This window comes from Lytechinus pictus, unplaced genomic scaffold (genome assembly GCF_037042905.1).
Source record: "Lytechinus pictus isolate F3 Inbred unplaced genomic scaffold, Lp3.0 scaffold_27, whole genome shotgun sequence".
Taxonomy (NCBI): Eukaryota; Metazoa; Echinodermata; class Echinoidea; order Temnopleuroida; family Toxopneustidae; genus Lytechinus; species Lytechinus pictus.
The window spans coordinates 1,086,312-1,113,095 of NW_026974147.1; the positions used below are offsets into that span (position 1 = coordinate 1,086,312).

Consider the following 26,784-nt stretch of genomic DNA (forward strand, 5'->3'; position numbering starts at 1 on the left):
CTAGCACATCAATGATGTGGAGCTCCTCCGGCATCTCGCAACGAAATTTAACACAATTTTAATTTCAGCCCAGTTGACACTGTGGTGAATTCTATTGGTGAAATAAATTGAGGATATAGAATAGATTGATGAAGAAATGACAGAAGCATTTTTTGCGATCTATGAATAAATTTCATATAAATTGAGTATAAATAATTTTCTTGTCAAAATTTCTTAACTTTGTGTAGAACCTTGGTGAACCTCATGTAACTCTTAGATGGAACAAAAATAATCAAAATCAATCAACAAATAAATAAGTAATTCTTGTGAGTTTTGGAAATATATGAATAAATTAGCATATGTGATGAGTGTCAAAATTTTGTATCACCACCTCGAGCTATCATATAAAGTGAACAAAATTGAAGTTGATTAACTAATGAAGAAGATTTTTTTGTGCGATTTATGAATAAATTTTGCATAAATTAGCATGAATAATTTTCTAGACAAAATTTCAAAATTGTGTGTACAACTTTGGTGAAACTCATGCAGCTCTACCAGATGGAAGAAAAAAAAATCAAAATCTGTCAACAAATAAAGAAGAGGCATTTTCTGTGATTTCTGAATAAATTTTGCATAAATTAGCATAACTAAATATCTACTGAAAATGTCAAAATTCTGTATAGAAGTTTGGTGAACCTCATAAAGTTCTACCAGATGGAAGAAAAAAATATCAAAATCAGTCAACAATTAAAGAAGAAAAAGCATTTTATGTGACTTTTTAAAAATACGCATGAATTAATTTTGCATAAATAAGTATAAAACTTGTTCAAGTCAAAATTTCAAAATTCTGTGTAAGAGTTTGGTGAACCTAATGAAGCTCAACCAGATGGAAGCAAAAAAATCAAAACCAGTCAACAAATAAAGAAGAAGAAGAATTTTTTGTGAATTTTGAAAAATGCACATAAATTAGCATATTTAATGAATTTCAAAATTCTGTGCAGAAGTTTTGAATCCCCTACCTAGTGCTATTTATAAAGCAAACATAATTGAAATCGGACTTGAAATGGCGAAGAAGAATCCTTTTGAAATTGTTGACGGACGACAGACGACAGACGCCACGCCACGGCATAAGCTCATTTGGCCCTTTGGGCCGGATGAGCTAAAAACTCAAATATTATCAGTCAATTAGGGCAAAAAATCTTCGATGTGCAAAACATGTAGATAACTAAAGACACCATTATCACCAAATGCAAGGTTTATAAAAATGAAATACCACTTAAAAAGGGCAAGAAACTTTAGAAATTAATCATTAAGTACAGAAAAAAAACGAACTACTTCATTCTCTAGTTAGCTAACAAAATCAGAACCCACAAAGTGGCACATCCTACAAAAACAAATAGTTTGGAAATGGATATTTTCAAAAAAACATCTTGTTCTTTTGATTTGGAAACTTTATTCAAGATTGCAAGGATCTTACCATAACAGATAGGAGGAGGTGTAGAAAGGGTCCCATTACTACACATGAGCTCTGTTAGAATGCCCATACCGGTAGAGTAGCCCATGTTACAGGATACAGTGATGCTTGCATCATGGTCCAACATATCATTCATTGTGTGATTTGAGAAAGGAACGGCATTTAGGTTACAGTTTTCTGTATGAAGGGAAAAAAGGGATACATATGGGTAACAATATCACCAACAATGTTAACAAACTCAAATATCATCTTGTCAAGTAGAGCCAAAAATCTTTGATGTGCAATACTGTACATGTAGTTAACTAAAGAAACCATTATCACCACATTCAAGAATTATAAGAATGAAATACCCCTTAAAAAGCAAGAATCTTTCAAAATAAAACATTAAGTAAGGAAAAAAAACAACGACTACTTAATTCTCTTGTTAGCTAAGAGATACCATGTACACAGTGCACCACGCACGAGAGAGACGGCACGAAGCCGTAAAACAACTGGTCTCTTGAACCTTCCTGTAATCCCGTATCCAAAATTCATGCTAAGACATCGAATACTTGACAAATTCTGAAAGTGATTGTGAGGTTGTGATGCAAGAAATGTGAACTTTCTTCCTCTTACGCCGGGAAAGACACAGATCACAATTCGATAAGATGTACTGGTAGTGGTACCGTATCATAGTTTGCAATGTACAAGAATGGCAGTGCTGTGTGTATGTACACTGTGACTGTGTGGTGAGTGAGTGTGTAAGTGGCCAATATTGTCAGGACCTTTCTTTCTTGCTAACATTTGTAGATGAATTGATCAAGAACAGCAGACTTCCGCATACCGGTAATCTCTTTGAATACTATGAAATCTTTAACTTAGTTTTTCTTTCTTCGTATCTCAAATATGCAAGTAAATGTGGGGATTTTTTTTTTTTCTAGTCCAAAGTTTGGGGTGCGGTTAATCCACGGGTGCGGTATACAGTCCGTTACTTACGGTAGCTTGCAGATTGATATTTTCAACAAAAAAAAACATCTTGTTCTTTGATTTGGAAACTTTATTCAAGATTGTAAGAAGCTTACCATAACAGATAGGAGGAGGTGTAGAAAGGGTCCCATTACTACACATGAGCTCTGTTAGAATGCCCATACCGGTAGAGTAGCCCATGTTACAGGCTACAGTGATGCTTGCATCATGGTCCAACATATCATTCATTGTGTGATTTGAGAAAGGAACGGCATTTAGGTTACAGTTTTCTGTATGAAGGGAAAAAAGGGATACATATGGGTAACAATATGGAGCGTTGTGGCCCAGTGGAGCAGTCTCCGGACTTTGAAACAGAGGGTCGTGGGTTCGAATCCCAGCCATGGCGTAATTTCCTTTAGCAAGAAACTGATCCACAATGTGCTGCACTCAACCCAGGTGAGGTAAATGGGTACCGGTAGGAAGTAATTCCTTAAAAAGCTGTGTGCGCTATGAACGCCTAGCTTAGCCGGGTAATATAGGAGCGCCTTGAGCACCTAACAAGGTGGATATGTGCGCAATATAAATACCCTATATTATTATTATTAATATCACCAACAATGTTAACAAACTCAAATATTATCTAGTCAAGTAGGGCCAAGAATCTTCAATGTGCAATACATGTAGTTAACTAAAGAAACCATTATCACCACATGCAAGATTTATAAGAATGAAATACCCCTTAAAAAGCAAGAATCTTTCAAAATGAATCATTAAGTAAGGAAAAAAAAACAAGAACTGCTTAGTTTTCTAGATAGCCAGCAAAATCAGAACCCACAAAGTGGCACATCCCACGAAAACAAACAGTTTGCAGCTTGTTATTTTCAAAAAAATATCTTGTTCTTTTGATTTGGAAACTTTATTCAAGATTGCAAGGATCTTACCATAACAGATAGGAGGAGGTGTAGAAAGGGTCCCATTACTACACATGAGCTCTGTTAGAATGCCCATACCGGTAGAGTAGCCCATGTTACAGGATACAGTGATGCTTGCATCATGGTCCAACATATCATTCATTGTGTGATTTGAGAAAGGAACGGCATTTAGGTTACAGTTTTCTGTATGAAGGGAAAAAAGGGATACATATGGGTAACAATATCACCAACAATGTTAACAAACTCAAATATCATCTTGTCAAGTAGAGCCAAAAATCTTTGATGTGCAATACTGTACATGTAGTTAACTAAAGAAACCATTATCACCACATTCAAGAATTATAAGAATGAAATACCCCTTAAAAAGCAAGAATCTTTCAAAATAAAACATTAAGTAAGGAAAAAAAACAACGACTACTTAATTCTCTTGTTAGCTAAGAGATACCATGTACACAGTGCACCACGCACGAGAGAGACGGCACGAAGCCGTAAAATAACTGGTCTCTTGAACCTTCCTGTAATCCCGTATCCAAAATTCATGCTAAGACATCGAATACTTGACAAATTCTGAAAGTGGTTGTGAGGTTGTGATGCAAGAAATGTGAACTTTTTTCCTCTTATGCCGGGAAAGACACAGATCACAATTTGATAAGATGTCCTGGTAGTGGTACCGTATCGTAGTTTGCAATGTACAAGAATGGCAGTGCTGTGTGTATGTACACTGTGACTGTGTGGTGAGTGAGTGTGTAAGTGGCCAATATTGTCAGGACCTTTCTTTCTTGCTAACATTTGTAGATGAATTGATCAAGAACAGCAGATTTCTGGATACCGGCAATCTCTTTGAATATTTTGAAATCTTTTACTTCGTTTTTCTTTTTTTGTATCTCAAATATGCATGTAAATGTGGGGATTTTTTTTGGCCAAAGTTGGGGGTGCGGTTAATCCATGGGTGCAGTATATAGTCCGTTACTTACGGTAGCTTGCAGATTAATATTTTCAAAAAAAATATATCTTGTTCTTTGATTTGGAAACTTTATTCAAGATTGTAAGAAGCTTACCATAACAGATAGGAGGAGGTGTAGAAAGGGTCCCATTACTACACATGAGCTCTGTTAGAATGCCCATACCGGTAGAGTAGCCCATGTTACAGGCTACAGTGATGCTTGCATCATGGTCCAACATATCATTCATTGTGTGATTTGAGAAAGGAACAGCATTTAGGTTACAGTTTTCTGTATGAAGGGAAAAAAGGGATACATGGCTAACAATATCACCAACAATGATAAACTAGCACATCAATGATGTGGAGCTCCTCCGGCATCTCGCAACGAAATTTAACACAATTTTAATTTCAGCCCAGTTGACACTGTGGTGAATTCTATTGGTGAAATAAATTGAGGATATAGAATAGATTGATGAAGAAATGACAGAAGCATTTTTTGCGATCTATGAATAAATTTCATATAAATTGAGTATAAATAATTTTCTTGTCAAAATTTCTTAACTTTGTGTAGAACCTTGGTGAACCTCATGTAACTCTTAGATGGAACAAAAATAATCAAAATCAATCAACAAATAAATAAGTAATTCTTGTGAGTTTTGGAAATATATGAATAAATTAGCATATGTGATGAGTGTCAAAATTTTGTATCACCACCTCGAGCTATCATATAAAGTGAACAAAATTGAAGTTGATTAACTAATGAAGAAGACTTTTTTGTGTGATTTATGAATAAATTTTGCATAAATTAGCATGAATAATTTTCTAGACAAAATTTCAAAATTGTGTGTACAACTTTGGTGAAACTCATGCAGCTCTACCAGATGGAAGAAAAAAAAATCAAAATCTGTCAACAAATAAAGAAGAGGCATTTTCTGTGATTTCTGAATAAATTTTGCATAAATTAGCATAACTAAATATCTACTGAAAATGTCAAAATTCTGTATAGAAGTTTGGTGAACCTCATAAAGTTCTACCAGATGGAAGAAAAAAATATCAAAATCAGTCAACAATTAAAGAAGAAAAAGCATTTTATGTGACTTTTTAAAAATACGCATGAATTAATTTTGCATAAATAAGTATAAAACTTGTTCAAGTCAAAATTTCAAAATTCTGTGTAAGAGTTTGGTGAACCTAATGAAGCTCAACCAGATGGAAGCAAAAAAATCAAAACCAGTCAACAAATAAAGAAGAAGAAGAATTTTTTGTGAATTTTGAAAAATGCACATAAATTAGCATATTTAATGAATTTCAAAATTCTGTGCAGAAGTTTTGAATCCCCTACCTAGTGCTATTTATAAAGCAAACATAATTGAAATCGGACTTGAAATGGCGAAGAAGAATCCTTTTGAAATTGTTGACGGACGACAGACGACAGACGCCACGCCACGGCATAAGCTCATTTGGCCCTTTGGGCCGGATGAGCTAAAACTCAAATATTATCAGTCAATTAGGGCAAAAAATCTTCGATGTGCAAAACATGTAGATAACTAAAGACACCATTATCACCAAATGCAAGGTTTATAAAAATGAAATACCACTTAAAAAGGGCAAGAAACTTTAGAAATTAATCATTAAGTACAGAAAAAAAAAGAACTACTTCATTCTCTAGTTAGCTAACAAAATCAGAACCCACAAAGTGGCACATCCTACAAAAACAAATAGTTTGGAAATGGATATTTTCAAAATAACATCTTGTTCTTTTGATTTGGAAACTTTATTCAAGATTGCAAGGATCTTACCATAACAGATAGGAGGAGGTGTAGAAAGGGTCCCATTACTACACATGAGCTCTGTTAGAATGCCCATACCGGTAGAGTAGCCCATGTTACAGGCTACAGTGATGCTTGCATCATGGTCCAACATATCATTCATTGTGTGATTTGAGAAAGGAACGGCATTTAGGTTACAGTTTTCTGTATGAAGGGAAAAAAGGGATACATATGGGTAACAATATCACCAACAATGTTAACAAACTCAAATATCATCTTGTCAAGTAGAGCCAAAAATGTTTGATGTGCAATACATGTAGTTAACTAAAGAAACCATTATCACCACATTCAAGAACTATAAGAATGAAATACCCCTTAAAAAGCAAGAATCTTTCAAAATAAAACATTAAGTAAGGAAAAAAAACAACGACTACTTAATTCTCTTGTTAGCTAACAGATACCATGTACACAGTGCACCACGCACGAGAGAGACGGCACGAAGCCGTAAAACAACTGGTCTCTTGAACCTTCCTGTAATCCCGTATCCAAAATTCATGCTAAGACATCGCATACTACACAAATTCTGAAAGTGATTGTGAGGTTGTGATGCAAGAAATGTGAACTTTCTTCCTCTTACGCCGGGAAAGACACAGATCACAATTCGATAAGATGTACTGGTAGTGGTACCGTATCATAGTTTGCAATGTACAAGAATGGCAGTGCTGTGTGTATGTAAACTGTGACTGTGTGGTGAGTGAGTGTGTAAGTGGCCAATATTGTCAGGACCTTTCTTTCTTGCTAACATTTGTAGATGAATTGATCAAGAACAGCAGACTTCCGCATACCGGTAATCTCTTTGAATACTATGAAATCTTTAACTTAGTTTTTCTTTCTTCGTATCTCAAATATGCAAGTAAATGTGGGGATTTTTTTTTTTTCTAGTCCAAAGTTTGGGGTGCGGTTAATCCACGGGTGCGGTATACAGTCCGTTACTTACGGTAGCTTGCAGATTGATATTTTCAACAAAAAAAAACATCTTGTTCTTTGATTTGGAAACTTTATTCAAGATTGTAAGAAGCTTACCATAACAGATAGGAGGAGGTGTAGAAAGGGTCCCATTACTACACATGAGCTCTGTTAGAATGCCCATACCGGTAGAGTAGCCCATGTTACAGGCTACAGTGATGCTTGCATCATGGTCCAACATATCATTCATTGTGTGATTTGAGAAAGGAACAGCATTTAGGTTACAGTTTTCTGTATGAAGGGAAAAAAGGGATACATATGGGTAACAATATCACCAACAATGTTAACAAACTCAAATATTATCTAGTCAAGTAGGGCCAAGAATCTTCAATGTGCAATACATGTAGTTAACTAAAGAAACCATTATCACCACATGCAAGATTTATAAGAATGAAATACCCCTTAAAAAGCAAGAATCTTTCAAAATAAATCATTAAGTAAGGAAAAAAAAACAAGAATTGCTTAGTTTTCTAGATAGCCAGCAAAATTAGAACCCACAAAGTGGCACATCCCACGAAAACAAACAGTTTGCAGCTTGTTATTTTCAAAAAAATATATTGTTCTTTGATTTGGAAACTTTATTCAAGATTGTAAGAAGCTTACCATAACAGATAGGAGGAGGTGTAGAAAGGGTCCCATTACTACACATGAGCTCTGTTAGAATGCCCATACCGGTAGAGTAGTCCATGTTACAGGCTACAGTGATGCTTGCATCATGGTCCAACATATCATTCATTGTGTGATTTGAGAAAGGAACAGCATTTAGGTTACAGTTTTCTGTATGAAGGGAAAAAAGGGATACATGGCTAACAATATCACCAACAATGATAAACTAGCACATCAATGATGTGGAGCTCCTCCGGCATCTCGCAACGAAATTTAACACAATTTTAATTTCAGCCCAGTTGACACTGTGGTGAATTCTATTGGTGAAATAAATTGAGGATATAGAATAGATTGATGAAGAAATGACAGAAGCATTTTTTGCAATCTATGAATAAATTTCATATAAATTGAGTATAAATAATTTTCTTGTCAAAATTTCTTAACTTTGTGTAGAACCTTGGTGAACCTCATGTAGCTCTTAGATGGAACAAAAATAATCAAAATCAATCAACAAATAAATAAGTAATTCTTGTGAGTTTTGGAAATATATGAATAAATTAGCATATGTGATGAGTTTCAAAATTTTGTGTCAAAATTTTGTATCACCACCTCGAGCTATCATATAAAGTGAACAAAATTGAAGTTGATTAACTAATGAAGAAGATTTTTTTGTGTGATTTATGAATAAATTTTGCATAAATTAGCATAAATAATTTTCTAGACAAAATTTCAAAATTGTGTGTACAACTTTGGTGAAACTCATGCAGCTCTACCAGATGGAAGAAAAAAAAATCAAAATCTGTCAACAAATAAAGAAGAGGCATTTTCTGTGATTTCTGAATAAATTTTGCATAAATTAGCATAACTAAATATCTACTGAAAATGTCAAAATTCTGTATAGAAGTTTGGTGAACCTCATAAAGTTCTACCAGATGGAAGAAAAAAATATCAAAATCAGTCAACAATTAAAGAAGAAAAAGCATTTTATGTGACTTTTTAAAAATACGCATGAATTAATTTTGCATAAATAAGCATAAAACTTGTTCAAGTCAAAATTTCAAAATTCTGTGTAAGAGTTTGGTGAACCTAATGAAGCTCAACCAGATGGAAGCAAAAAATTCAAAACCAGTCAACAAATAAAGAAGAAGAAGCATTTTTTGTGAATTTTGAAAAATGCACATAAATTAGCATATTTAATGAATTTCAAAATTCTGTGCAGAAGTTTTGAATCCCCTTCCTAGTGCTATTTATAAAGCAAACATAATTGAAATCGGACTTGAAATGGCGAAGAAGAATCCTTTTGAAATTGTTGACGGACGACAGACGACGGACGCCACGCCACGGCATAAGCTCATTTGGCCCTTTGGGCCGGATGAGCTAAAAACTCAAATATTATCAGTCAATTAGGGCAAAAAATCTTCGATGTGCAAAACATGTAGATAACTATAGACACCATTATCACCAAATGCAAGATTTATAAAAATGAAATACCACTTAAAAAGGGCAAGAAACTTTAGAAATTAATCATTAAGTACAGAAAAAAAAAGAACTACTTCATTCTCTAGTTAGCTAACAAAATCAGAACCCACAAAGTGGCACATCCTACAAAGACAAATAGTTTGGAGACTGATATTTTCAAAAAAACATCTTGTTCTTTTGATTTGGAAACTTTATTCAAGATTGCAAGGAGCTTACCATAACAGATAGGAGGAGGTGTAGAAAGGGTCCCATTACTACACATGAGCTCTGTTAGAATGCCCATACCGGTAGAGTAGCCCATGTTACAGGATACAGTGATGCTTGCATCATGGTCCAACATATCATTCATTGTGTGATTTGAGAAAGGAACGGCATTTAGGTTACAGTTTTCTGTATGAAGGGAAAAAAGGGATACATATGGGTAACAATATCACCAACAATGTTAACAAACTCAAATATCATCTTGTCAAGTAGAGCCAAAAATCTTTGATGTGCAATACTGTACATGTAGTTAACTAAAGAAACCATTATCACCACATTCAAGAATTATAAGAATGAAATACCCCTTAAAAAGCAAGAATCTTTCAAAATAAAACATTAAGTAAGGAAAAAAAACAACGACTACTTAATTCTCTTGTTAGCTAAGAGATACCATGTACACAGTGCACCACGCACGAGAGAGACGGCACGAAGCCGTAAAATAACTGGTCTCTTGAACCTTCCTGTAATCCCGTATCCAAAATTCATGCTAAGACATCGAATACTTGACAAATTCTGAAAGTGATTGTGAGGTTGTGATGCAAGAAATGTGAACTTTTTTCCTCTTATGCCGGGAAAGACACAGATCACAATTTGATAAGATGTCCTGGTAGTGGTACCGTATCGTAGTTTGCAATGTACAAGAATGGCAGTGCTGTGTGTATGTACACTGTGACTGTGTGGTGAGTGAGTGTGTAAGTGGCCAATATTGTCAGGACCTTTCTTTCTTGCTAACATTTGTAGATGAATTGATCAAGAACAGCAGATTTCTGGATACCGGCAATCTCTTTGAATACTTTGAAATCTTTTACTTAGTTTTTCTTTTTTTGTATCTCAAATATGCATGTAAATGTGGGGATTTTTTTTGGCCAAAGTTGGGGGTGCGGTTAATCCATGGGTGCAGTATATAGTCCGTTACTTACGGTAGCTTGCAGATTAATATTTTCAAAAAAAATATATCTTGTTCTTTGATTTGGAAACTTTATTCAAGATTGTAAGAAGCTTACCATAACAGATAGGAGGAGGTGTAGAAAGGGTCCCATTACTACACATGAGCTCTGTTAGAATGCCCATACCGGTAGAGTAGCCCATGTTACAGGCTACAGTGATGCTTGCATCATGGTCCAACATATCATTCATTGTGTGATTTGAGAAAGGAACAGCATTTAGGTTACAGTTTTCTGTATGAAGGGAAAAAAGGGATCCATGGCTAACAATATCACCAACAATGATAAACTAGCACATCAATGATGTGGAGCTCCTCCGGCATCTCGCAACGAAATTTAACACAATTTTAATTTCAGCCCAGTTGACACTGTGGTGAATTCTATTGGTGAAATAAATTGAGGATATAGAATAGATTGATGAAGAAATGACAGAAGCATTTTTTGCGATCTATGAATAAATTTCATATAAATTGAGTATAAATAATTTTCTTGTCAAAATTTCTTAACTTTGTGTAGAACCTTGGTGAACCTCATGTAGCTCTTAGATGGAACAAAAATAATCAAAATCAATCAACAAATAAATAAGTAATTATTGTGAGTTTTGGAAATATATGAATAAATTAGCATATGTGATGAGTTTCAAAATTTTGTGTCAAAATTTTGTATCACCACCTCGAGCTATCATATAAAGTGAACAAAATTGAAGTTGATTAACTAATGAAGAAGATTTTTTTGTGTGATTTATGAATAAATTTTGCATAAATTAGCATGAATAATTTTCTAGACAAAATTTCAAAATTGTGTGTACAACTTTGGTGAAACTCATGCAGCTCTACCAGATGGAAGAAAAAAAAATCAAAATCTGTCAACAAATAAAGAAGAGGCATTTTCTGTGATTTCTGAATAAATTTTGCATAAATTAGCATAACTAAATATCTACTGAAAATGTCAAAATTCTGTATAGAAGTTTGGTGAACCTCATAAAGTTCTACCAGATGGAAGAAAAAAATATCAAAATCAGTCAACAATTAAAGAAGAAAAAGCATTTTACGTGACTTTTTAAAAATACGCATGAATTAATTTTGCATAAATAAGTATAAAACTTGTTCAAGTCAAAATTTCAAAATTCTGTGTAAGAGTTTGGTGAACCTAATGAAGCTCAACCAGATGGAAGCAAAAAAATCAAAACCAGTCAACAAATAAAGAAGAAGAAGAATTTTTTGTGAATTTTGAAAAATGCACATAAATTAGCATATTTAATGAATTTCAAAATTCTGTGCAGAAGTTTTGAATCCCCTACCTAGTGCTATTTATAAAGCAAACATAATTGAAATCGGACTTGAAATGGCGAAGAAGAATCCTTTTGAAATTGTTGACGGACGACAGACGACAGACGCCACGCCACGGCATAAGCTCATTTGGCCCTTTGGGCCGGATGAGCTAAAAACTCAAATATTATCAGTCAATTAGGTCAAAAAATCTTCGATGTGCAAAACATGTAGATAACTAAAGACACCATTATCACCAAATGCAAGGTTTATAAAAATGAAATACCACTTAAAAAGGGCAAGAAACTTTAGAAATTAATCATTAAGTACAGAAAAAAAAAGAACTACTTCATTCTCTAGTTAGCTAACAAAATCAGAACCCACAAAGTGGCACATCCTACAAAAACAAATAGTTTGGAAATGGATATTTTCAAAAAAACATCTTGTTCTTTTGATTTGGAAACTTTATTCAAGATTGCAAGGATCTTACCATAACAGATAGGAGGAGGTGTAGAAAGGGTCCCATTACTACACATGAGCTCTGTTAGAATGCCCATACCGGTAGAGTAGCCCATGTTACAGGATACAGTGATGCTTGCATCATGGTCCAACATATCATTCATTGTGTGATTTGAGAAAGGAACGGCATTTAGGTTACAGTTTTCTGTATGAAGGGAAAAAAGGGATACATATGGGTTACAATATCACCAACAATGTTAACAAACTCAAATATCATCTTGTCAAGTAGAGCCAAAAATCTTTGATGTGCAATACTGTACATGTAGTTAACTAAAGAAACCATTATCACCACATTCAAGAATTATAAGAATGAAATACCCCTTAAAAAGCAAGAATCTTTCAAAATAAAACATTAAGTAAGGAAAAAAAACAACGACTACTTAATTCTCTTGTTAGCTAAGAGATACCATGTACACAGTGCACCACGCACGAGAGAGACGGCACGAAGCCGTAAAATAACTGGTCTCTTGAACCTTCCTGTAATCCCGTATCCAAAATTCATGCTAAGACATCGAATACTTGACAAATTCTGAAAGTGATTGTGAGGTTGTGATGCAAGAAATGTGAACTTTTTTCCTCTTATGCCGGGAAAGACACAGATCACAATTTGATAAGATGTCCTGGTAGTGGTACCGTATCGTAGTTTGCAATGTACAAGAATGGCAGTGCTGTGTGTATGTACACTGTGACTGTGTGGTGAGTGAGTGTGTAAGTGGCCAATATTGTCAGGACCTTTCTTTCTTGCTAACATTTGTAGATGAATTGATCAAGAACAGCAGATTTCTGGATACCGGCAATCTCTTTGAATACTTTGAAATCTTTTACTTAGTTTTTCTTTTTTTGTATCTCAAATATGCATGTAAATGTGGGGATTCTTTTTTTTTTTAGTCCAAAGTTGGGGGTGCGGTTAATCCACGGGTGCGGTATATAGTCCGTTACTTACGGTAGCTTGCAGATTGATATTTTCAACAAAAAAAAACATCTTGTTCTTTGATTTGGAAACTTTATTCAAGATTGTAAGAAGCTTACCATAACAGATAGGAGGAGGTGTAGAAAGGGTCCCATTACTACACATGAGCTCTGTTAGAATGCCCATACCGGTAGAGTAGCCCATGTTACAGGCTACAGTGATGCTTGCATCATGGTCCAACATATCATTCATTGTGTGATTTGAGAAAGGAACGGCATTTAGGTTACAGTTTTCTGTATGAAAGGAAGAAAGGGATACATGGCTAACAATATCACCAACAATGTTAACAAACTCAAATATTATCTTGTCAATTAGGGCCAAAAAAACTTTGATGTGCAATACATGTAGTTAACTAAAGAAACCATTGTAACAACATGCAAGATTTATAAGAATGAAATACCCCTTAAAAAGAGCAAGCAGCTTAATCATTAAAGTACGAAGAAACAAGAAATGCTTAGTTTTCTAGTTAGCTAACAAAATCAGAACCCACAAAGTGGCACATCCTACAAAGACAAATAGTTTGGAGACTGATATTTTCCAAAAAAACATCTTGTTCTTTTGATTTGGAAACTTTATTCAAGATTGCAAGGAGCTTACCATAACAGATAGGAGGAGGTGTAGAAAGGGTCCCATTACTACACATGAGCTCTGTTAGAATGCCCATACCGGTAGAGTAGCCCATGTTACAGGCTACAGTGATGCTTGCATCATGGTCCAACATATCATTCATTGTGTGATTTGAGAAAGGAATTTCTAGTATGTCACAGTTTTCTGTATGAAGAGAAAACAGGAAAATCAAATCAAGTCACCTTAGGGTACTGATTATAGAATCGTTTTACAAGTCTGAACGTGGAGAAGTGTGTGTGCAGCTCTTTTTAACCAATGTTAGAAAAATGTTTTTGTGATGGCTTAAATGGAAAACAATGGAGATTATTAACTTATTTGGTCTAAATTGGTATTGTTGTCTGGTAATTCTCACTTTCCTCTCTAAAACATGTACTCTACTTTGACAAGAAAATTAAAATGTTTTATGTGCATGAATTGGAATATAACTTGTCTCATAACTTAATGAACTAGGTTTTACTGCTATCTTTGAGTCCATATCTCATGGGCAGTGAAAAAACTCATTAATATTTTGAAACTAACAAGAACAACCCTGTCCATTTAAGTTTGAGAGTTTGATATCTTCTGCCAAACTACTTTATGTTAAGCACATCAAAGCAAAAAAAAAAAAAAAAAACAATAACAGTGAAAATCAGAAGTACAATTAAGGAAGATATGACATTTTATTTTTTTGTTTGTTTAAATTTCAAAAGAATTATACACACAGTGGCGTACCGCAACCCGGAGAAGACAATGATTAGAGGGGCACTGTATTGTTTGTGAACAATGCTGTGCCCCTCCAATGCTTTGTCTCCTCTGGGTCACAGTCTGCCACTGTGTATGCACATCCTGGTTAGTATGCAAGTATGAAAACTAATGACATTATCCACTTTTTCTTTCTTTTCTTATTATAAGAAATATTGGAATATTGCAAATTGTCCTGATTGTAATGTGAAACAAGCTTTGATTCCTCATTGAATATTTCGCATTGCCATGTTGCAACCTAGTTTGATTAAATAATGAGCTTCCATATTGTGAAATTTGGGAAAAATAATTATTCTATAATTATGTAATAAAATACAATAGAAATAGTAAGTGTAGGCTTATGACATCATTGGCTTTCTTTTTTGCTTTTTGCCCTTGTTTTGCATATAATTGTTTTGTGGATCTAAGTGATATTTCAAAAATGTCCATGAGAGTAAATGACCTCGAACTCCATAGTGGTTCAGTTTAAAAAAGGAGACGCTCATGAGGCACTCGATCGAAGGCCTTTGAAAAGTCAGGAAGAATGACAGCGATCTGTTGCTTGTCTCTGAGTCCTGTCGCAAGGTCATGAACTGTTAATAAAAGTTGCGACTCACGTACAAGATCGCCTCTTTCTAAAGCCAAACTGACAGTCTGCTAAGATGTTGCATGTATCCAGGTGATGCATGATTTGGCTGTGTACGATATGCTCTGCAACCTTACAGCTAATAGAGGTAAGGGCGATAGGTCTATTCGTCTATAGTTCTCTGCATACATGATGCCAATTCAACAATTACCCCAACATGGCCTAAGTTCATTGACCCTAAATGACTTTTGAATTTGGTCATGTGACCTGAAACTCACACAGGATGTTCAGGGATATTTAATTGCTCTTTTATCTAAACTTCATGAACTAGATCCATAAAATTCCTAATTATGATGACAATTCCACAAATACCCCCAACATGGTCAATGTTCGTTGACCCTAAGTGACCTTTGACCTTAATCATGTGACCTGAAACTCGAGCAGGATCATCAGTGATACACTGTTACTCTTATGTCTACGTTTTATGAACTAGGTCTATATACTTTCGAAGTTATGACAACATTTCAAAAGCTTAACCTTGGTTAAATTTCGATATTGATTCCCCCAACATGGTCTCACTTCATTGACCCTAAATGACCTCTGACCTTGGTCATGTGAACCGTACCTCAGGCAGAATGTTCAGTAATACTTGATTACCCCTATATCCAATTATCATGAACTAGGTCTACATGTATACTGTATACTTTCTAAGATATGATGACATTTCAAAAACTTAAACTTGGTTAAGATTTCAATGTTGACAATGTCGCCGCCACCATCACCCCTTTCGGAAAAGCGGCACCTATAGCCTCGCTCTGCTATGCAGACGAGACAAAAAAATCAGATAGACAGTCAGTGTCATCTTGATACGTTGTATTTGAATGTAATCAAATATGGACACCCCATCACAGTAGGAAGAATGATAAAAATATGGGGGTACAATGGTCTAAATAGCCATGGTCTGAATATAAACATGAAAGTCCAGGGTTCAAACTCAAGACACTTGGCCTTTGCCCTTGAGCAAGGTATTTTATTATCCTACAGTAAAATAAAATGGAACTGCTCCATTCATTCTTGGTAACAATGTGTGGACTTGTATAAAAAAATATTCAAAAATAATAGCTTACCATTTTCGCAGTTTGTGCCTGTGAAGTCTGGTGTACACATGCAGGTTGATGCCATGGTGTCACAGGTCCCTCCATTCAAGCAATCGCTGTCCATAGAACACGTCGCTATACATATACAAGATATAGAATGACATAGATTTCAATCCATCAAAGGACACCCTATCATTAAGTTGTAAAAAGTCCCCCAAAAGAACACATCACTATTCCATTTCTAATCTAGATTTAGATTATATAAATGCAAGAGCCCCAAAACAGCTGTGGTGTGAAGGATATGAGCTAACAAGTGGAATGCCTCTGGCCGTCTCACCTGCATCACGCGATTCAATATAGCAGCAGTGCTGATTTTGAAAACTACTATAACTCGCACAAGATGTTCAGTGATACTTGGTTACTCTTATTTCCACGTTTTATGAACTAGATCCATAAACTTTTAGAGTTATGATGGTAATTCTACAGATACCCCCATTTAGGCCAAAGTTCATTGACCCTAAATGACCTTTGACCTTGGTCATTTGACGTGAAACTCATGCAGGATGTTCAGTGATACTTGATTAACCTTATGTATAAGTTTCATGAACTAGGTCCATATATTTTCTAAGTTATGATGGTAATTCAACAGATACCCCCATTATGGCCAAAGTTCATTGACCTTTGACCTTGGTCATGTGACCTAAAATGTGCAAAGGATGTTCAGTGATACTTGATTACTCTTATGTCCAAGTTTTATGAACTAGACCAACACACTTTCAAAGTTATGGCGGTAATTCAACAAATACCCCAATTTGACCAAAGTTCATTGACCCTAAATGACCTTTGACCTTGACCATGTGACCTGAAACTTGCACAGGATGTTCAGTAATACTTGATTACTATTATGTCCAAGTTTCATGAATCAGATCCATAAACTTTTAAAGTTATGATGGTAATTCTACAGATACCCCCAATTCGGCCAAAGTTCATTGACCCTAAATGACCTTTGACCTTGGTCATGTGACGTGAAACTCATGCAGGATGTTCAGTGATACTTGATTAACCTTATGTATAAGTTTCATCAACTAGGTCCATATATTTTCTAAGTTATGATGACATTTCAAAAACTTAACCTTAGGTTAAGATTTTGATGTTGATTCCTCCAACATGGTCTAAGTTCATTGACCCTAAATGACCTTTGACCTTAGTCATGTGACATGAAACTCAGGCAGGATGTTCAGTAATACTTGATTAACCTTATGTCCAAGTTTCATGAACTAGGTCTATATACTTTCTAAGTTATGCTGTCATTTCAAAAACTTAACCTCAGGTTAAGATTTGGTGTTGCCGCCGCCGTCGCTGCCTCCGTCGGAAAAGCGGCGCCTATAGTCTCACTCTGCTATGCAGGTGAGACAAAAATGTGTTTTATTGGATAAATTTACCCATTTTAAAACAGATTTTAATTTGACCGGTTGCCTGATTGAAATAGAATATATATGTATTTTGGCCTTGTTAATATAAAACACCTTCTCAAGCACAGGAATGGGCTGAAAATTTTAGGATACAATATTTTTAAAAAAATCATCAATTTTTTTAGTCATAAGATAAGCCAGAATGTAAACTTCCAAATTCAAAGAAAATGAACAACAACCTACTTATAGATGGAACCAAGTCAGTGGCATACCTAGGATTTTCCACAGAGGGGGGGGGGGCAAAATCATCAATCACCGTCAATCACAAATAAAGGATTTCATACCAGAAAATAAATTGACAAGCAAAAAATAATAATAATTAAAAAAAAAAAAAAAAAAAAAAAAAAAGGTCTTCAAGCTCGTCAGGGGGGAGGGGCAATAAAGGTCTTCAAAAGCTTGTCAGGGGGGGCAAAAAAGTTCTTTCAAGCTCGTCAGGGGGGGGCAGGGATACGTCCTTTGCATGGGTTGTGGCTCGTCAGGGGGGGCAGACTGCAACCCCCCCTTAGGTATGCTAGTGAACTAAGTCTATATCTAGGTGTCTATTTTTATTGTCTACATCCAGCTTTCAACACATGGGTGCAGAGATAAAATAATTATTTTATTATTATTTATTTGGACATAAGAATATAATCCAATATATAATCCAATAATCAAAGATAAATATAAGTAAAAATGAAAGAAAAGAAGAAGAGAGAGTAAAAACTGGTTTCCATGGGCCAGGGCTTGCAAAAGTAAATTCAATACTGTTGCCGAGATGCATGCAAGCCCTTACAGAAAACCATTGAGAAAATAATGCACATTAGCGGTAGCATATATGTAATGTATTCTGAAACAGAAATACTCCAAATTTTTTTTTACCAAAGTGATTGCGAGCCTGGCAGCCACTGTGCAGCATATAAGAAAGACCAGCTCAATTTAAAAATAATTTGACATTAAAGAAGACATCAAATTCATCACCTGAAACAGTAGAATGTCGCTAATTCTTCTGCCATTCAAATTTATCCAAAAGTTAAGTGACAGTTCTTCCCCAATTGGAAAAAGGATGTTTAGTGAATACCGTCCATAAAATCGGTCTGAGATGGCGAGTAATATATGCATACACTTTTCAATAATCAGCTTTATCAAATGAGAAATTTTGTGAATGGGTCGAATGAGTATCTTCTTGCCTTCCTGTGGCAATAAGGTTTATGAAACCTACAGATATTATACTCAGATTCAAGGTGGCGCTCTTCATGAATAAGATTTGCATTGCCATCTACAAGCAGTTGGTCGCACGGGCCTAATCACAGCTGGCAGGCAAAAGATATTCATTCAAGCCAACCCATTGCTCAATTTTTAAATTTGATATTGCTGATTGACAAAAATGAATGAATATGACTGACAACCTAACACTGATTCTAGGAAGGGTACCTACTGAACTTACTTTATCCAAATTGGAAAGATATTTCACCACTATGGAACTATATTTTTACTGGCGGAAGGATTAGGGTAATTTTACTCTCTCAAGTGATGAATTTGGTCCCGTCAGGTGTAGTCTTCGTAAATGCTGATTTACTTTTAAAATGAGGCGGTCGAGGTACCCTTTTCTGGTCAGATATGGAATGTCAGACATTTATCCTATACACTGGTAGTAAACATTCAACCCTCAAATTTCCTCCTTATTTTTTATGAATTCTTTTAAGTGCCACTTTAACACACGAGTCTATGGGAAATGAATTAGGCCTGTGAGCCCAGTTGTAATGTAAGATAGAGTCTGCAAGGCAATACAATCACTTGATATGAAAAAGCTAGTCTGTTGTGTGCATACTATACATACCAGCTATGCACGGTTGTTGGTTGAAAATGAAAGTCATTAAGCGAAGACATCCTACAAACTTACAGATTCAGTTTGCGTAGTATAATAAGATTTTGCATTGTTTAATTTTATTTTCACTGTACTTACACAATAATATTTTCATAAGTCAAAGTCTATGTTTCCTAAAATTTGGAAAGCTGAGGAGTTTATCCCAACATGAATTATCTTTTTTTCTATTTTCTTGCCGAATCACAAAAAAAGCAACAGAAATTTACCTGATACTGTGATCGTCTGAACAAGAATCACTATCACAGTGAGAGCTGTAACTATGTTGGTTATGGACCCCATACTTGAGGGCGCCCTTTCTCAACTTTCTCAACCAAAAGAATAGTTTCCTGTGAATGGATAATAGAATGTATAAAGGCTTGTTAAATTGTCACAATCTCATCTCAACCAAGCTTTCTTACAGCTTTTAAATGGGAGGTTCAACCTGGAGCAAAGTTGTTTTTAACAAAAGATGAAAAACAAGATTAACATATTGTTGGATATTTTGTTGAAAACCTATCAATGATTATCAGAATTATACATTGTTTTTAGTTTTGGTTTTTGTGCCATTACACACAAGTATATCCTCCCTGTATCATGTGATATATCACCATTTTCTCAGAAAATGTATATGATTAAATACTTGTGCATTCCTATCATCAGACACACCTTTATATGTAATTAGAATCATAATATCAATCATCATTAACCATTTAAAAAAGGGAGTTTAAGGAGATCGTACATGACACATGTGGTAAATAATTGCACATGAAATCACAAATTCATGAATGTGAACAACATTGAAAAAGAAATAAAAATGCCTGTAAAAACAAGTATATCATGAAAACGTCGGAGAGAAAACATTGAAAATAGCTTCTAAGCAAAATTTAAGAAGCAGATATGTGGACTATCATAGCGTACTTTCCGGGGGGGGGGGGGGGGGGGGGGGGGGGTGGCGCTCGACCAAAAAAGTGGTAGGGGTGTGCTGCAGGCGAGACAAAAAACGGGGGCCTTGGAGCGGGCTCATTGTAAAAAGGAGGGTCCTCGGAACGGGCTTCGGAACTACAAATGTGTGTGAAAACGGGGGTCCTTGGAACGGGTCGCCTGCGTGCGAGTGCGTATGCATCCCAATGGAACGTATATGCAGCTAGCCCGGCGGCACGACTAAGGGACGCGCTAGCGCAGAGGCGATGGTTGGACAGCGAGCTGCGGCCGCATTATGAAAGATTTCTGCCTAAATGAGACAGAAAATCGTGTACATCTCTTGAACGCACACACAGGGCACGGAGTGACCCTGAGTGCAAACAGCTGACTGTGTTACAACTTGAGGAGTGATACATTTTTACAATGAGGTGATCAAAGTCACTGGAGGGACTTTGATTCACTTATAACAAAGAAATGTTAACTACAGTAGGCCTACTCATTTTGAATGCTCTGATGAAAATTATTTAAGTTTCACATTCATTTGAACGAGAGGACAAGATTATTGTATATATCCAGTGCATTATGCATGAATCATACTACCATTTCGACCCCTGCCCGGCCGATGGTTCAGGCATGACGATTCTGAGTGACGTAACCGATAGAGACCTCAAATGCCAGAAGAGCCGATTTGACAACTAACTTCATCTAAAAAACATGTATTGAAGATAACATCCAATGGGGAAATGGCTTTCATTTTCGTGAAATATACATTCCATTCTTCAATAAATCTTTCACCCCGTCGTTAACTGCCCATTCATTCTCGAGCAATGGGAAAATGAATACAGAGTGTCTCAAAGTTATGTGAAAAAAGGTGCATTTTCCATAGAACTTCTGCCAAAAAGCAATGCGTAAGGGAAAGATTAGCCCCAAAACACGAATAGATGAGTTAATCAAATGGGATGAATCATGAAAATCAGTGAAATATTGTTTCTCCTGTCCTCATTACTGAACGCCCCAACTTGATATGATTAATTTTTCCCCCTCTCCATCAACTTTTAAGAAAAAGGGTGCATATTTTCATAAAAATACCATGTGTTATATCGACGGACGCCCGTGCGTACGAGCAGGAGGAAGCCAAATGTCTCGTATTTTTCATAATGCTTAATTTCACCAAAATTGCGACCAGAACGGCGTAACGGCAAATATGCGAAGCCCTGGAGCGGATTTTTTTATTCTTTTTTCTCGAGAAGAAGAAAATGCTATGCTCTGGAGCGGCTTTCTTTGTTCTTTTTCTCAATAAGACAAAAATGATATGCCTCGGAACGGAAATTTGAGTGTACATGACGAAATACCTCCATTTGATGACACTATACCCCATTTTTTCTCAATGAATTCTCTTCTCCGAATACGAAAACCATACTGCCACAGGCATGCAATGTAATTATCAAAACACCTGTTTCTTGACCTCGGTCCGAAGATAACACAACAGCCCGAGTGCGGTCCGAGAAAACCATTTTTTATTCACTTACTTTCCTTATTTCGAGGTTGATTTTCTTCGTTCGAAATTGAAAATGGTCTAGCATTGAGTTTCTGAATACAATATGCCTTTGAAATCATGATTAAATATCGAATACAATAATTTAATTCCGAAGGTCCTTCTACAGGCAGAGAAGACTTACGTAATACACAGCTGTTGTTTATCATTTCGTCCTTGGCTCAACGCTCATAATCTGGCCTGGGGGGATTACTTGGCCAAGCGGGGTTGATCAGGCGGGTGTTTCATAAAGCTGTTCGTGAGTTAAGAGCGACTGCATGGTGATCATGTCTTGCGGTAAATGGTACAAACCATTGGCGATGATCACCAGTCGTTGTTAAAGTCGCTCTTAACTTACGAACAGCTTTATGAAACGACCCCCAGGGCTTGGAAATGATGTTTTAGATTTTCAAATGCAAAATGGGGTGAAATACCGCAGTTTGCCATCTGATCTGCGGTCCGTTTTCAAACGGGGGTAAGACGTAATGAAAAATGGGTGTCCCCTCCGCGGCACATACCCACTATGCATTATATACTGAGTGCCCCCCCCCCCAGTTGTACTCATGGCAGGTAGTCATATGTGCCTGACAGAAATGATGTGATTTTCTTTTCTTTTCATATATTTCCAATGTGGTATTATAATTTTTATAATATATGCAAAATAAAAATAAAATTGAACTTGATAATTACTCAAATGAAAGATAATTTGGTTATCATTGATCTGAGTAATTGATATGAAAATAGGCATTATGTAATGATGAAAATGAATAGTAATTGTATAAAGTAAGAAAATGGAGAATTGCAACACTAATGATGATAATAATAAGAATTAATAAATATAATAAAAAATAATAATATATTTGATAATGATGACATAATTGCGCTTACAGCTCCAAAAAGTGTAACTTGAACGAAGAAAGCAAATTATTGGTACCATCATGGAAATTTATTTTATGGCAATTTATTGGTACCAGCATTATTGTATCTTAATACAATTAAAAAAAAAGTGCACTGTTCAAAAGGTAAATCTTAAAATATATTTGATATTTTTTAATAACTGGAAGAATTCAGGAATAAAAAAGGAGATGTCAATGCACATTTATGTTCAAGTTAATTATCTCTGGACAAAACTTATCTATCATTCATTTCTCATCTTTATAATCATCTTCGTCATAATTTGTACATGGAACCCATCACCCCCCCCCCCCCCCCCCCCCACCACAACAACACAACTCGCTTCCCTGAAAAGAGACACCTCCGTTTCGCAGCGGTACTCCGACCCGTGAACCATCGGGCTCCCTCCCCGGTAATCTCCACTAGACGATGAGCCAATTTCGCGAATGGTGCGCTCGCGGGCGGGCTGACTTTAGATTTATACTCACGCGTCAACATCAAATGCCATGGTCAACTTTTAAGGCAGCTTTCTTCTTGAAGAATATTTTTCAGCAGTCTCCCTTGCTTCGAAACGGGACATGTCCGCTTTCCGCATGTATCAAACATTTTTGTAGCAACGTCGTTAATGTGCACGCTATCTACACCTGACTGTCTCCTCCCCTAACCCACTCCACTGGGTAAACCCTTCCCTGTTTGCAAGATCTACTTGCGATACGAAAAACGATTTTTTTTTTTCCACAGAATTTCACTCAAATCTCAAATTTAGCTAAGGTCAAAATATTTGAATGGTCTCGGTATTTCCCCGGGGCATTTTTAGTTGCTTCAACATAAATTGTTTGTATAGTTATGTCGATCATCCACCCATGAGCAAGAAAAAGTGGGGTGTATGTTTAGAGTATGTTCAGTGTGTTCACAATATGTTCATAGTATGTTCAGTGTGTTCGCAGTGTGTTTATAGTATGTTGAGTAGTTCACATGTGTTTTCATACTTCACAGTATGTTCAGTGTATTGAGAGTATGTTCGATCATAGTTTGTTCAGTGTGTTCGCAGTATATGTTCATAGTATGTTCACAGTATGTTCATAGTATGTTTAGTATGTTCACAGTATGTTCATAGTATGTTCAGTAAGTTCACAGTATGTTCAGTGTGTGTTCAGTATGTTCACAGTATGTTCATAGTATGTTCAGTATGTTTACATACATCACACTGTGTTCATAGTATGTTCAGTGAGTCTACAGGATGTTCATATATGTTCAGTATGTTCACAGTATGTTCATAGTATGTTCAGTATGTTTACATACATCACACTGTGTTCATAGTATGTTCAGTGAGTCTACAGGATGTTCATAGTATGTTCAGTATGTTCACAGTATGTTCATAGTATGTTCAGTATGTTTACATACATCACACTGTGTTCATAGTATGTTCAGTGAGTCTACAGGATGTTCATAGTATGTTCAGTGTGTTCACAGTATGTTGGGTATGTGTTAATACTTTACAGTGTGTACATAGTTTATTCAGTGTGTGTTCATACTTCACAGTATGTTCATAGTATGTTCAGTGTGTTCACAGTGTGTTTATAGTATGTTCAGTGTGTTCTCAGTATGTTCATAGTATGTTCAGTGTATCTACAGTTAATTCATAGTATATGTTCAGTGTGTACATAGTATGTTCATAGTAAGTTCAGTGTGTTCATAGTGTGTTTATAGTAGGCTGAGTGTGTTCACAGTATGTTCAGAGTGTTCAGTGTTCACATTATGTTCATAGTAAGAGATAAAAGTAGACAGCGAAGGGGGCATTTATTGCCCAATTCAGATAGATGATTACTTATCACACATTCAGGAAGAACAAATTATAAGATAAAAAAGTAAACAACGAAGGGGGCAATTATTGTCTAATTTGAGATAGAAAATGATTACTTATCATACGAAAGTAATTATCACATTTCAAATAAATATATCGGGGGCATGATTTGTTTCTTCTTTTTTTTTGGAACTTATATCAATATATTTTGTTTTTATATATTACCCTTTCATGTTCTCCATTTAACAAAATAGTACGACGCGAAGTGCAGGCTCATATCTTTGGTGGGTCTTTATTGACATGCAAAGGACATGATTTCAAAATGATCATATAACCTGTACCTCAGTAAACAAGCAACATGCAAGCAAGCCGGAAAATGTTAACCAATAACCATAATCCGCAGGTACTCCTTCCCTAGCACTAGCGTACCTGCGGGGAGGGGGGGGGGGGCAGGGGGGCAGACTGCCCCCCTAACGAGTCACAACCCATGCAAGGGACGTATCCTTGCCCCCCCCCCCTGCCTGACGAGTCACAACCCATGCAAGGGACGTATCCTTGCCCCCCCCCCCCCCCTGCCTGACGAGTCACAACTGATCCTTGACGAGCCACCAGTAGCCCCGTCCTTTGAAGTTGAAGACCTTTTTTTTTCTTGTCAATTTTGTTTCTGGTGCGAAATTTCCTTTATCCTTTATATCCTGTTGAGGACCTTTTTTTTTCTTGCTTGCCTATTTTTTTTTCTGGTGCGAAATGTCCTTTATATCTTGTTGATTTTTTTTTTTGCTTGTCAAATTTTTGGGTGAACGATTTTGCCCCCCCCCCACCCCTGTGGAAAATCATAGGTACGCTACTGTACCCTAGCCTTACCCAACTCCATCCAAGTAAGAATACAAAAATAAAATGAAAATACATAAATCAAAAGTGATACTGTGAACTGGTAAAAACAATGGTCTTCTCCTTCTTCTTCTTCTTCTTCTATTTCTTCTTCTCCTTCTATTTTTTTTTCTTCTCTTTCTTCTATTTCTTCTTCCCCTTCTCTTTCTTTTTCTTCTCTTTCTTTTTCTTCCTCCTCCTCTTCATCCTTCTTCTTCTTATCTCTTCTTTCTCTCTGTCCCCTTTTTCTTACTTTTTTTCTGGCCGCCAATCAGGAAGAGGCTCCCCTATGCATGTTTTATGTAATTAACCACTCCTAATTGATAACATATAATCTAATGTAATCTAATAAAAGTTAATTTATTCAAGTTTGTGCAAGTAAAATTTCACGAATTTCGAAGTAATCATGGTAGAAATTCGTGAACTAGAGCAACATTGTTGAATGAGATACATCATTATTCTGTACATATCACTATGAACTGGTATAATTAGAAAAAATGAATGCAAGAGAACATCGAACCGTAATGTCAACCTTGGATAGTGACATCAAAAATTGCAAATTTCTGAAACCCCGTCATGCCATTGTTATATCAGAGGGAAACCTTATTTTCACGGCGAAATGAAAATAGAGGAATTCAAGATTGACTTCTGTAGGAAAAAATAGCACAAGACAAGACATGTGTTTGGCAACGACTGTTGCGGCAAAGGTAACAATCTACGCCGAAATATATTTAAAAAAAAACCACTATTTTTGTTCATACAAATTACCTCTATTACATGCCGCTTATGAAAAGAGCACATGATCAACATAATGAATGTGAGATTATAAGTAAAACGTGCACGAAAGATGTCACGGATATGTTTCCTTTCATAAGTTCTTGTAAATAAGTTTACATCTTGCCTCCTGTCAACAAAATTACAGCGCATGGCCATCATAAGGCATGGGCGGATCCAGCTCAATTTCGCCAATAAGGGAGGGGGGAGGGATTATCCACATTTTTCTCGATCGACCGCTCACAGCTGATTTTTTTTTTTTTTTTGGGGGGGGGTTGTCCTAATTAACAACTTATTTTAAAGAACATCTAAGCTTTATCCTTTAGGCCGAATGAATAAGGTAAGCGCGAGTACATTATAATATGTATTTCATGAATTTATACCCGAAAAATAAACGTTTTTAACAGCTTCTGTAATCATAAACAAGATTCCTATCTCGCTAAACAAACAGTATATTTTTCACATTTCGACTCTAAGACTGGAATTTCTAAGCATTGTTTGTATCCAAGAACAAGATTGGTATCGAA

General features: G+C 35.9%; 2 protein-coding genes across 2 annotated transcripts; both read right to left on the reverse strand.

Moving 5' to 3' along the window:
* Positions 1-350: 350 nt before the first annotated feature.
* LOC135158054 (uncharacterized) lies at positions 351-7,289 on the reverse strand. The gene is made up of 6 exons (XM_064115323.1): positions 7,126-7,289; positions 4,389-6,246; positions 3,340-3,513; positions 2,515-2,688; positions 1,463-1,630; positions 351-376 (listed from the first exon to the last, which is right to left on the reverse strand). Exons 2-6 carry the CDS (start codon positions 4,519-4,521, stop codon positions 351-353), a joined length of 675 nt encoding a protein of 224 aa, XP_063971393.1. The 5' UTR covers positions 4,522-6,246; positions 7,126-7,289.
* Positions 7,290-10,418: 3,129 nt separating this feature from the next.
* Positions 10,419-23,471, reverse strand: LOC135158063 (uncharacterized). The gene is made up of 6 exons (XM_064115346.1): positions 23,298-23,471; positions 19,688-19,807; positions 16,176-16,280; positions 13,713-13,886; positions 13,175-13,348; positions 10,419-12,290 (listed from the first exon to the last, which is right to left on the reverse strand). The coding sequence occupies exons 2-6, from the start codon at positions 19,758-19,760 to the stop codon at positions 11,983-11,985; spliced, it is 834 nt and encodes a 277-aa protein (XP_063971416.1). The 5' UTR covers positions 19,761-19,807; positions 23,298-23,471; the 3' UTR covers positions 10,419-11,982.
* Between the last annotated feature and the right edge of the window lie 3,313 nt (positions 23,472-26,784).